At 37.7% G+C, this 13723-nt stretch overlaps 1 protein-coding gene across 2 annotated transcripts in view; it reads right to left on the bottom strand.

The window, feature by feature from the left end:
* LOC125668668 (protein lin-54 homolog) overlaps positions 1 to 13723 on the bottom strand; it is a 32678-nt gene that overhangs the window by 6261 nt on the left and 12694 nt on the right. For both annotated transcript variants that reach the window (XM_056162306.1, XM_048902998.2), the window contains exons 6-9: positions 13347 to 13519; positions 9157 to 9228; positions 6799 to 6944; positions 6535 to 6629 (exon numbers count right to left, since the gene is read on the bottom strand). In XM_056162306.1, the coding sequence (XP_056018281.1) occupies positions 6535 to 6629; positions 6799 to 6944; positions 9157 to 9228; positions 13347 to 13519 (486 nt within the window). The remainder of the gene's footprint in view (positions 1 to 6534; positions 6630 to 6798; positions 6945 to 9156; positions 9229 to 13346; positions 13520 to 13723) is intronic.

Genomic DNA, 13723 nt, shown 5'->3' with positions numbered 1-13723 from the left:
GGTGATAATTTGCCCAGTGGTTCTTGAGAAGAAGATTTTTTAGCAACCACTACTTTTGTTTGCATTTTCCTAATTATCTCCCCTTGTTAAAGGGTCACAAGCCTAGATTTAGTACAAATGAAAGTCCTTGGGCCAAGGATACCCTGTGACAAATTTGACAAAAATTGGCCATGGGGTTCTTGAGATATAGCCCTTTTCCCAAAAAGTTGACGCACACCGCACACCAGACATATGGCCATATGATTAGCTCTTTGAGCTTTCGGCTCAGAAGAGCTAAAAAGTGATGATCTTAACAAGAGGCCCACGAGCCAAATCGCTCACCTGAGTCACCTTGGTCCATATCAGAAGACTTTCCATATATATTTGCATGTAAAACCGTAGTCCCTACTATGGCCCCAACCTACCCCTAGAGGTCATGGTTTTAGCAAACTTGAATCTACACTATGTCAGAAAGCTTTCATGTAAATGTCAATTTCTTTGGCCCAATGGTTCTTGAGAAGAAGATATTTCCTGTATATTTGTATGTAAAACTTTGATCCCCCCTTGTGGCCCCATCCTACCCCCAGGGGCCATGATTTGAACAAACTTGAATCTGCACTATGTCAGAAAGCTTTCATGTAAATATCAGCTTTTCTGGCTCAGTGGCTGTTGAATCTACACTATGTCAGAAAGCTTTCATGTAAATGTCAATTTCTTTGGCCCAATGGTTCTTGAGAAGAAGATTTTTCCTATATATTTGTATGTAAAACTTTCATCCCCTATTGTGGCCCCATCCGACCCCCGGGGCCATGATTTTAACAATTTAGAATCTGCACTATATCAGGAAGCTTTCATATAAATCTCAGCTTTTCTGGCTCAGTGGTTCTTGAGAAGAAGATTTTTTAATGACCCTACTCCAGGGGTCGAAATTAGCGAGAAATACTCGCAAAATGCGAGTACATGTGAAAAATAGCGAGTAAAAATAATGGACACTCGGAAATCTTAGCGAGTGGTGATTTACAAACTATGATCGTATCGTATCCGTTTTATACGGTGATGCGCTATTCGCTTTTCTCAAACTTGCACTCTGAATCATACAAACGCTTACATGAACGACCGATTTCAATAACCGTTTTTATCCGGATTTTTCTTTTATGATTTTTTAAGAAACTCGGAGTCAAACAAATGCTTTAGAGATTGGACATCGCATATCGACATGTGCCACGAGTCCTGTTCACCTATAGGGGTGATTAAATTGAATAATTCCAAGTATGACGTTTTTGTTATTCATTTATCTACAAAAAAATATCGGAATCTATGTTTTACCAAGTCTTCCGGTAGTTATTTTTATCAGAATCATGAGAATGTCATTGTCATATTGAGGTCGGGTTGTAGTGACGACACGGGTGTATTTCTCACCGCGTAGACGATTATCAAAAAAGTCATAGGACTCGTGATCGTGCTGCTTATAAAGCCATGAGTCCTGTATTCGCTTTAAAAAATCACTAGTGACAACCCTGATGTGGCATGAAATTGGAAGACTGGATCTAGACCTGCGGTAAACAAGTCGTGGATTAGACTGTTAGAGGTGCGATAATCAAGAGACCTAGCTTTAGACATTGCACCATATGACTTACGTAACTTAGTGTCTTGTCCAAACGCTGCCTGTTGACCCACTAGGCTCAGTAATGATTGGGAAAATCACTGATTGAAAATATATATATATAAAAAGAGCACTGCTTCATTATTTTCATTTTAGCTTGTAGGTTTTCATTTTAGCCTGTGGATTTTTTAGCCTGTGGTAGAAAAAGTTAATTTCGACCCCTGTACTCTATTTTTACCTTTTCTTGTTTATCTCCCCTTGGAAGGTGGCCTTGCCCTTTATTTTAACAATTCAGAATTTCCTTTACCTAAGGATGCTTTTGGCCAACTTTGGTTGAAATTGGCCCAGTGGTTTTTGAGAAGAAGTAAAAAATGTTAAAAGTTTACAGACGGACGGACGCCGGACTACGGGTGATCAGAAAAGCTCACTTGAGCTTTTAGCTCAGGTGAGCTAAAAATGTGACCTTAAAAAATTAGCTGCAATAATGTAGCCCTCTCTGATTTTTTTTTTTTTTTTTTTTTTAGGGAGAGGGCTACAACTCCTTAGGATCTCCGTAATGGTGCAAATGCGGGAGTGATTCACTCCCGCAACATTTGCGCTCATTCTAAACATTTCCTGACTTTCTTTACGTAAATTAAATGATATTCTATGTTTCTTAGTCAATATATAAATTTACAACCTGCAACTTTAGATTTGTGAGGCTCTATTCTACCGTTTTCAACAATTTCGATAAATTCCAATTTCTCGATTCATATTTGTGCGCCATGTTTGATGTACTGAAGTTTCAACTTCCGGTTGTCAAGTCATTTGCATATGCCATATAAGGTAGTATTTACATCAATGGACAAGTATGGAGGCGAAAGCTATTTCGTCGGTATTGAAAAGGTTTGAATTTAATATCAAGTTAAAAACCGAACAGCAGAGTGTAAATTCTTTCTGCAACAATATGATTTTCCTTTCTTTGTCGAAGTGGCTCGAGTAACTACATTTTCGCGCTGATTGTCAATGTTTAGGCTTTTCATTAGATCCACCTACGAGATCTCGCGATAACAAGCATGGCGGAGCAGACGAAGAATTTTGCATGCTGTACATTATATTTAATGAAAAACACCTTTATTAGACAAGCCCGAGCACAAAGTTGGTACTCTTTTTGGTGTAAACAACATTTGGGACTAATACACAGAGTTTATTGTCGGTTATTCATAAAATTATTTTGCACCATTACGGAGATCCTATGGAATTGTAGCCCTATCCCGAAAACGTCAGAATAAAAAAAATTTGGATAGGGCTACATTATTGCAGCTATTAAAAAATATGTCAGTGGATTCAACATGTACTTCACAATGAAATAAACATCATATGCATAATAAATTCATTACTGAATATTATACATGTTGCAGTCATAGTATTCAGCCAAGACATCTACCACATCTTTATTGACTTCAACAAAGCATAACACGAGGCACTGTGCAATACCATGCAGAAGTACAACATGGGCAGGAAGCTGATCAATAACACCACACAGCTACAAAGGCCAAGCAGCTCGGTACTTGGTGAGGGCACAGTAGGAGACTGGTTTCATACATCCGTTGGAGTCCACCAAGGTTGCTTCCTCTCTCCAATATTGTTCAATATCTTCCTGGAGCACATAATGACAGATGTCCTTGAAAATCATCATGGATCAGTCGGCATTGGGGGAGGAATTGTCACAAACTTGAGGTTTGCTGACGATATAAATGGGCTGACTGGAAATGAAGAACTTGTCAACCTGGTGAACCTTCTGCACAAAACATCATTCAGACATGGCATGGAAATCAGTGCCAAAAAGACAAAACTGATGACAAACAGCACAAAACCAACAGAGAACAAAATCACAGGAAGTGGACAAGAACTGAAAACCGTGACACAGTTCTAGTATCTCAGAGCCACCATCATCAACAGCACAATGAGCAGCATCGCTAGCCACAGCACAGCTAGCCAATAGCACAGCGAGCAGCAATGCTAGTCAACAGCACAGCAAGCAGCAACGCTAGCAAACAGCACAGCGAGCAGTAACACTAGCCAACAGCACAGCGAGCAGCAATGCTAGCGAACAGCACAGCTAGCCAACAGCACAGGAAGAAGCAACGCTAGCCAACAGCAGTGAGCAGCAATGCTAGCAAACAGCACAGTGAGCAGCAATGCTAGCAAACAGCACAGCAAGCATTAATGCTAGCCAACAGCACAGCAGCGTTAGCCAACAGCACAGCAACTCCAGCCAACAGCACAGCGAGCAGCAACGCTAGCAAACAGCACAGCAGCGTTAGCCAACAGCACAGCAACGCTAGCTAACAGCACAGTGAGCAGCAACAATAGCCAACAGCACAGGGAGGAGTAGTGCTAGCCAACAGCACAGCTAGCAGTAACGCTTGCAAACAGCACAGCAGCGTTAGCCAACAGCACAGCAACGCTAGCTAACAGTACAGCGAGCAGCAACACTAGCCAACAGCACAGAGAGGAGTAGCGCTAGCCAACAGTACAGCTAGCAGCAATGCTAGCCAACAGCACAGCGAGTAACACCGCTAGTAAACAGCAGAGAGGAGTAGCGCTAGCCAACAGCACAGTGAGCAGCACCACTAGCTAAGCTGAAACCCATCTGGAAAGACAAAAATATCTTCCTCACTTCTGAACTGAAATTACTTCATGCATTTTTCTCTATGCATGCGAGTCATGGACACTAACAAGAGAACTACAAAAGGAAACCCTGAAAATGGAGATAAGATGCTTCAAAAAAGCTTTGCATCTCATACATGGATCACATCACAAATGAGAAAGTGCGAAGAATGATCAACCAGCACGTCCAAAACCTAGAAAGACCTTAAAAAGAAAGCTTCGGTGATATGGCTCTGTGACAAGAGCTAGCAGACTATCAAAGATCATTATCCAAGATAATAGTCCTGGGAGGGAAGAGAGGTAGAAGATGAAATGATGGAGGAACAACATAGCCGAATGGACAGAGAAATTTTTTTGTCACATCTCAAACCCTTGCTGAGGGTTGTCAGAGGTGGAGACAGTTGATGCAGTGTTCATCAAAGCAGTGCTCCATGACCCCATACAGAGGTTAAAGGATCATGCCAAGCCAAGTCATAGTGTCAGCTAAAAACATTACTCCTGCAGAAATCATAATTGCATATTGATTTGATTCAGTGTAGTAGCCCTGCTACTCTTGAAAAGGTAATTTTCTTCTTCAAAATTTCCTTTGTATTCTCATGTAAAACTTTCAATCCCTACTGAAGCTCAACCCTAGTCAAATATGAAACAGCACTACATTAGAATGACTTGTATATTATCTGACTATCATGGCCAGTGGATCTCGATAAGAACATTTTCAAAGATTACATATACAGTATTCCAATGGCAAACTTTGATACCTTATTGAGGCCCCACCCTACCATCAAGGGCCATGATTTGAACTATTTTGAATCTTCACTCATTATGGAAGCCTTCACATTCTAGTTCAGTGGTAACCATCTTTGCTAGATTTTAATCATCTTCCCTTTGTAAAGTGTGTGACCCTTCTTCTAAATAATTTTTTATCCCTTTTACTCAAGGATGTTTTATGACAGGCTTGGCTGAAATTGGTTCTGTGGTTCTGGAGAAAAGGGATATGAAGCAACAGAATACCCCCCCCCCCCCCCCCACTCCCTTCCAGGTCAGAATTTCTTCCCCAGGGGATATGAAATCTGAAACTTTTGTAGACTTTGATTCGTACTTTTTCTAAATATGCATTTACAGTAAATCACATTTTTTCGTGAGAATTTCTTTCAGCAAAATAATGGCATTGTATTTTTTTGGCAAGATACACTACCCACAATTAATAAGTATACGGAGCGGAGTTAATAAGTATAGTGAGCGGAGTTAATAAGTATAGTGAGAGGAGTTTCTATAAAATCCATGAGTTGTTCACTGTGTACTCTGTAGTCAACATACAATAATCTGTCTCAAATAATACTAAAATCTAAGATATGCAATATAGTTATGGTTCAAAATTCAAAATAAAAGACTTTCCAGAAGCCATAGGTCACCCGAGTGACTCGCGCAACCTAAAATTCCTACTACTCCAATGGTATACATGTGCAAGAAAAAGTAAACACAGGTTTTACGTTCTCACAACTTTCGAAGTTAGTCATGCTGCGATTGGCTAAATCAGTTACATTTGTACATGATTATTTATTACCTCGGGTCATCAGAATGTGATCTTCAATGTGATCATATGTTGTTTGATGTACAGGTAAGTGTAACAGATCTACCATCAAATTTTATTTTGATCACATATCACTACCCCCATTTTCACATACATTATCATTTGTGTCATTTTACAAGTACTCATACTGTAATATTGAACTCAAAATTCTGCAGACAACACCCTCTACTTTCTACATATTTTGCAAAAACTATGAAAATTCATCATTAAATATCAACAGTCTCTCACTTGTATATGACATTCAAAAGTTATAGACATCAGCAGTTTTTGCCAGACAGATGGGTGGAAATCATACATACAAACATGTAATAATGGCCCTGAATCTTTGATAAAATGATACAGTGTAGCTACCTGCATTCATAGCGAGACATCTTCAGCCATTTTGCATATAAAACTGCCTCTCAATAAACACAAATGTGTGGTTCCGAAATTCCAGATACACTAGGCTTGAAAAAAATCCATATGCAAGTTTCAAAATCTAGATTTAGTTTTGCTGTAATAAAATACACCATTCATCTTGTACATTAAAAAAAAAATAACTTGGATGAAAACTGCAGGCAGACATACAACCAAAACGCAATATGCCCTGACCTTCAATTTCAGAGAGCTTAAAAAATGACTAATGACGTCAGCTGGAGAACACAGATTAAAAGAAATACAAGATCAAGAATCTATATATGTTATCACACTATTGAGTAAAACTTATTACCTCATAGCATTCACAATAATTCTTCAGACATCCAGATCGTTTACAGTTACATCCCTTGTTGTGCCTGCGGTCTCTTTCACCATCTCTTCCTTTACCTGTGCAAGGAAATATTTCTTTACAAAGAATCCACAGTGCACGGGCTAGTATTCCAGCAAAAACAAGGGGAGGGGAAGCCTAACAACTTTTGAATGGGTGAAAATCTTACATGAAAATTGGCTCCTGAGAAAGTAATGATAAATACCTGGAATCTGTTGATTTACTTACCAATCTTTGGATGGAAAGCCATAGGATTTCTATCCAGACAGGACTTGATCGCCCGGGACCGTTCCTCTTCATGGTCCAAATTGTTGGCACAGTTATTGCAGTTACAGTTATGACAAAATTCTCCATTGGCAAAACAGTCACAGTATCTAAATAAAGTTTTCACAGTCCAGTCACATTAGGACATTACGATTAATGCTGCTGTACTAGAGTTTAACCCAACATAGAACTGTCCCAACATAGACAATGCCTTTGGCTAAACCATATCTTCAGCTCAATGTTTAAACTATTCAATGCCTAATGTTTTAATAATTGCTTTCAGAGAGTGAATCTATAACTAATAAATGGGATTATAATCATGAAAATAATTGAGAAGGAGGGATAACAGAAAAAAGTACATTTTATGACATGCATTATATGCAGCAAATTTTTTTATGTAGTCATGGAGAAAAGAGGGGGGACACGATTAAGCTAAGGGCTGTTCCAGAAATTATCAAATGGGGGGGTCGGGCGGCAAATGATATTTTTTTGTGTGGGTGGTCGTATTTTTTCATATTTTATTTGGTCCGTGGTTGGACTGTTAAAAAAATATTTATTATGGGTAGTGGGTAGTTTCTATTGTTTTATTTTGTGCCACGTGGGTGTTGAGTTTTCAGAATATTTTTATTGTCGCTCTTGTCGTGTTGGTTACAAAACGTCGGAGGGAAAATTGAAAACGTGCTTTCGAAATCGGAAATCCGAAGTAACATAGAACTATTCAAGTTGTCGCTCTTTGCAGCACATAACTTTCCATTACGGCACTCTTCAAATTAGAGGCGCGTTTAGTAGGGTCCCTTTGGACGTGATGGCAGCGAACTCTGTTCTGTAGATTATTACAGTTTACAGTGCATAGATTTTGGGAATATTTTGAAACCAATAGGTATTCCGTTTTCTAATAAAAATAGGCAAACCTTAGTTGATTTATACGAGGGTACCGATGCGTTATATTTATCAGTCAGTGTGATGGTGATATAGAGGCCTCCGGGCCCGGGCTCCATTAGAAGACGAACGATTCGTGGAAAAACATATCCATACCCATTTCATGATAATAGCATCGTTTGGACTCCCAATCTTTCCAACATTCCCGCCATAGATGCCTTTGATTGTTGATGTGACATCATGTCTTCAGAACTACTGTGATACAATGTCGCACAGGCATTACCGCGTCATTGACTAGAATGTTTGTCCCGAAAACCTCGCGAGATTTGTACCGTTTTCATTTTTAAAAATATTTTTGTGGTTAGTTTTTTTTTTTATTAGATGGGTCATTGTAAAATGAGTTGATCAATTTGATGGGTCATGGGGTAATTTTTTAGTTTTTTTTATGGGTGCTTGGTATATACAAAAGGTGCCTCCTGACCCCCCCCCCCCCCCCCCCCCCCCATGTATTTATTTCTGGAATAGCCCTAATTCAAACACATGTGGAGTAAGAAATGTGAAATTGCCAATTTAGTGCAATACTATTAGTGCTAATATATGATTGTGCCAAAGAGCCTACAATTGCTCTAAATAAATACACATTCTAATTATGTCACAACTCATCTTAAGATTCTGATTATGTGTACAAAACATGCGGGTCAATATTCTGATTCTGTCTACAAAACATGCAGGTCAATATTTTGATTATGTCTACAAAACATGCCGGTCAATATTCTGATTCTGTCTACAAAACATGCGGGTCAATATTCTGATTCTGTCTACAAAACATGCGGGTCAATATTCTGATTGTCTACAAAACATTCAGGTCAATATTCTGATTCTGTCTACAAAACATGCAGGTCAATTTGAGAGCATCAGGGTGTGAGCATTTTGTCTCTAGTTAATATGCGTCATTTCCTGTACATGTATGTCCATTTTTTGGTGTATGTTACGCGAGTATTAGCCTGTTAATATACAAGTAATTTGTACATAATGTACATAAGTTTATGACCATGTCTGTGGATTATTTGCTGGTAAATTATCTTCGTTTAAATATCTAATATTTGTGGTATGTTTGTATCAACATTGCCCCCAGTGTAATGAGTAGAGATTGGGAACAAATGCTAACGAATCCAAACTGCTATACGTCTGATATCTACATGTAGCTGGTAAAAGTATCATTTCTGTACATTCATATTTTTGACGCTGATCGTGAGTTATCTCAGTTGCGACAGCGCCAAATGTAAATACCGCAAACATTAACTTCATTACTTACAGCTTTAAGCACTGAGACTTGGTGCAGTTACAGGATTTTCTGGCATTATAACTTGATTACTTACAGCTTTAAGCACTGTGACTTGGTGCAGTTACAGGACTTTCTGGTATTATAACTTGATTACTTACAGTTTTAAGCACTGTGACTTGGTGCAATTACAGGGCTTTCTGGGCCGTGCTCCAGTTGCCTCTATTGCTGAGCTGAAAAGAGAATTTAACATTGAATTTAAATTTTAAAAAAAAGATTTTTCTAACATTTTCTTCCCAATAAACTTCATGTCAACCAAAATTAATTTCTTGTTAGTCACGTGCATTTTTTTTTAGCAAGAGGCACATGGGCCACATCGCTCACCTGAGCAGCAGTTCATAGCGATAAACAAGCTTGAACAACAATATCATTTTACAAGCAGCGCTTGGTTCAGAAAAACCTTTTCAAACGTAACGGCTAAATATTTATTAATTATCAAACTTAATTATTAAACTTGCCAACAAATTCATTAATTACCATATGCTCTTGTTGACGAGTATGGTCTTTAATATTAACAAATATCTAAGGATGCTTTGTGCCAAGTTTGGTTCTCTATACATTAGCATGTAAAACTTTTGATCCCCTATTGTGGCCCCCTCTTAACCAAAGGGGTCATGATTTTTACAAACTTAAATCTCCACTTTGTTAGGAAGCTTTCATGTAAAGTTCAGCTCTTCTGGCCCAGTGGTTCTTGAAAAGAGAATTTTTAAATGATCCCACCCTATATTTGCATTTCTGTGATTATCTCCCTTTGAATGGGGCATGGGCGCTCATTTCAACATACTTGAATCCCCTTCAGCCAAGAATGATTTGTTCAAAGTTTCATTGAAATTGGTCCATTGGTTCTGGAGAAGATTTTCCAATATATCTGCATGTAAAACTTTTAATTCCCTAATGTGGCCCCATCCTACCCCTTGAGGGGGGGGGGGGGGGGGGGGGGGGGGGGCATGATCTGAACAAATTTGAATCTACTCTATATCAGGAAGCTTTCAGGTAAATTTCCACTCTTCTGGCCCAGTGGTTCTTGAGAAGATTTTTAAAATGACCCCGCCCTATATTTGCATTTTTGTGATTATCTCCCCTTTAAAGGGTGCATGGCCCTTCATTTGAACATTCTTGAAAGCCCTTCATCCAAGGATGCTTTATGCCAAGTTACGTTGAAATTGGACCAATGGTTCTGGAGAAGATGAAAATGTGAAAAGTTTACAAGGATAACAATGATGCCAAGTCAGAAAACGGAAAGTTTTGATCAGAAAAGCTCAGCCTTTGGCTCAGATGAGCTAAACACTAACCAAATAATGAGACAAAATGTATTTGTGAAACACTGATGCTCCCGGATTACAACAAAAAGGAACCAGGTCAAAAAGGTCAAGGTCAAAGATTTTGGTGTCCATAGAAAGGTCTTGCAACAAGAAATACACATACCAAATGTGAAAGCTTTACCTCTTATGGTGTAAAAGATATGACCAAGGTTAAAGATTTTTGCTACAGACAGACGAACAGGCCAAAAAACTACATGCCCCTGAATCTTCGATTCTGAGATATTGTAAATTTGAAGCCATAGTCAATATTGGCAAACTATTGGTATAGATATGATAGGTCTAAATCTATGACTGGATACATACTAAACACATGTAGATATTCTTATCCAAGTATTTGGAAATTTTGTTTACTTTCTCATTCACTCTAAAATAGCTTTGAACAACATAATGTTACCTGAATTTTGAATTTATTTTGATCAGCCTTTTCAAGAAGCACAATGAAGAAGATAAATTTGAAGTGTACGGAGTAGATGACAACTGGATGATTTATTTTTTTTTTTTTTGGTTCTTCATTACAACATTATGGCCTAGAGAGGGTTCTAGTTTGTATAAGTCATTATATAATGTCATTGGGGCACATTAACCATGATAGTTTGGATATCAAAAGTCTTAATCTCGATACATACTATGTACATTTATTAAAGAAGATGTTACTTTAAAAATGTTTGACACAAAACACTATATGCAAAGGTCAAATTTGGCCCTGCCCTAGAGTCAGAATCTCTACCCTGGGGATCATGAAATTTAGTTTTGGTAAAGGTCTCCCTGTTCTATATGATAATGCATTTAGTTTTTCTTACAGATGTGCGGTTTTTACAGAAGTAAAGAAATTAGTAAATTTTTGTCACGTTTTGTCTTGCCCCTAAGGTTCTGAGGGTGCAGGAGTCCTGAAATTTACAATTTATGTCCCCATTGTAAAGACGCTTCACATGAAATTTGAAAAGAATTGCATTATCAATACAGACCAATAGCAATAGGTCAAATGAGTGACCCAGGTAAGGGCTGTTCCAGAAATGATCAAATGGGGGGGGGGGGGGGGGGGGGTCGGGCGGCAAATGATATTTTTTTGTGTGGGTGGTCGTATTTTTTCATATTTTAATTGGTCCGTGGTTGGACTGTTAAAAAAATATTTATTATGGGTAGTGGGTAGTTTCTATTGTTTTATTTTGTGCCACGTGGGTGTTGAGTTTTCAGAATATTTTTATTGTCACTCTTGTTGTGTTGGTTACAAAACGTCGGAGGGAAAATTGAAAACGTGCTTTCGAAATGCTGCTTTCGAAATCGGAAGTAACATAGAACTATTCGAGTTGTCGCTCTTTGCAGCGCATAATTTTCCATTATGGCACTCTTCAAATTAGAGGCGCGTTTAGTAGGGTCCCTTTGGACGTGATGGCGGCGAACTCTGTTCTGTAGATTATTACAGTTTACAGTGCATCGATTTTGGGAATATTTTGAAACCAATAGGTATTCCGTTTTCTAATAAAAATAGGCAAACCTTAGTTGATTTATACGAGGGTACCGATGCGTTATATTTATCAGATGGTGATATAAAGGCCTCCGGGCCCGGGCTCCATTAGAAGAACGATTCGTGGAAAAACATATCCATACCCATTTCATGATAATAGCATCGTTTGGACTCCCAATCTTTCCAACATTCCCGCCATAGATGCCTTTGATTGTTGATGTGACATCATGTCTTCAGAACTACTGTGATACAATGTCGCACAGGCATTACCGCGTCATTGACTAGAATGTTGGTCCCGAAAACCTCATGAGATTTGTACCGTTTTCATTTTTAAAAATATTTTTGTGGTGGGTCTGGTTAGTTTTTTTTTTTTTTTTTTAGATGGGTCATTGTAAAATGAGTTTATTAATTTGATGGGTCATGGGGTAATTTTTTATTTTTTTTTTATGGGTGCTTAGTATATACAAAAGGTGCCTCCCGACCCCCCCCCCCATGTATTTATTTCTGGAATAGCCCTAACCTTAAAGGGACTGATTCACAATTTACCCCAAAATTTTGTTTTTCACTTTTAATGATCAAAATCTATTGTCTATTAATGTGTTTAAAAGATTTGACATAAAAATAAAGGTTATACATTATCACAGAAGGTCATTTTAGAGAGTTTATTATTGTTTTGTAAACAAAGATTGCAGTATGTTATTGTTTACAAAATTTTCAAAAGAAATGGATATCGACCTAAGTTTATTATATCTTTCACATTTCACGCATTATTTGGCTAATATGTATCATCTAAAAGTTAAAATTTGTCAGTATGTAAAATCAAGATGCTTTATATTACAAAATTAACATTTCACAGATTTGTTCGTTTATACATGAAAAGACTTGAGTCTTTGTTTACACAACACAGATTAAGGCTAAAATATTGCTTTTATTCTTGTATTCAGAAGGTCAAAATTTTGGCTGTCAACATTAAATCAGTTATATTTTTAATGTTTAACATTTAAAAATAAAAAATACTTTTTTTCAAAAATCATGAACCAGTCCCTTTAATTTCCCTTACTGACCAAGGCAAAACAAAGCACTACCACAGATAGCAATAGGTCACTGTATACAGGGTTATTTTCAACTTTTTACATTTGCAAACATTTTTGCCTTGTCTTAAATTCACTGATGAGGGTGAAAATAAAACGGGGGCGAATATTTTATACAGTAATGAATAATCTACATGTATACACTGCAACACCTGTGACAAAATTTTGACATCAAATTGTTTCTGTAATAATTTCACACATTTAAAAATATTCATAAACCCCTTCTAAATCAAAGTACTGAAAGCAAGAGATAGACAAAATCAATACACTATGAATGAACTTAAAATACTGATGTTTAATAGCTTGCCTACATGTATGTATACAATGTACATGCAGTAATTCTTTGGCAAACATTTTAATTGATGAATTTCTTGACCATAGAATTTACTTACTACAATCTCAAATCTACTAACCCATTGACACTTTGTTTCAGGTTTGCACTAAGGGAAGGGTCACTGCTAGCTATAGGCACAAACTCCTGCCTCTGTTGCAGTAAGGCAGCCTGTGGTTCTGCAGCAGTACTCGCTGAGGGCAGTGAGGGCTGCTGGACAGTGATGGTCTTTGGCTGTACCTGCTGCTGCTGTAGCTGATAATTTATAACACAATGTTCAAAATGAAACCGAAAATTTACTGCAATTCTACCATATCTTTATAACACAATGTTCAAAATGAAACTGAAAATTTACTGCAATTCTACCATATCTTTTTAACACAATCAAATTGAAAATGTAAGGCAATTCCACCATATATCCACTTTCACCTACTTATTTCAATGCAGGCCATTGCAAAA

The sequence above is a fragment of the Ostrea edulis genome, chromosome 4 (genome assembly GCF_947568905.1).
Source record: "Ostrea edulis chromosome 4, xbOstEdul1.1, whole genome shotgun sequence".
Taxonomy (NCBI): domain Eukaryota; kingdom Metazoa; phylum Mollusca; class Bivalvia; order Ostreida; family Ostreidae; genus Ostrea; species Ostrea edulis.
This window is presented reverse-complemented; position numbering and strand designations above follow the sequence as displayed.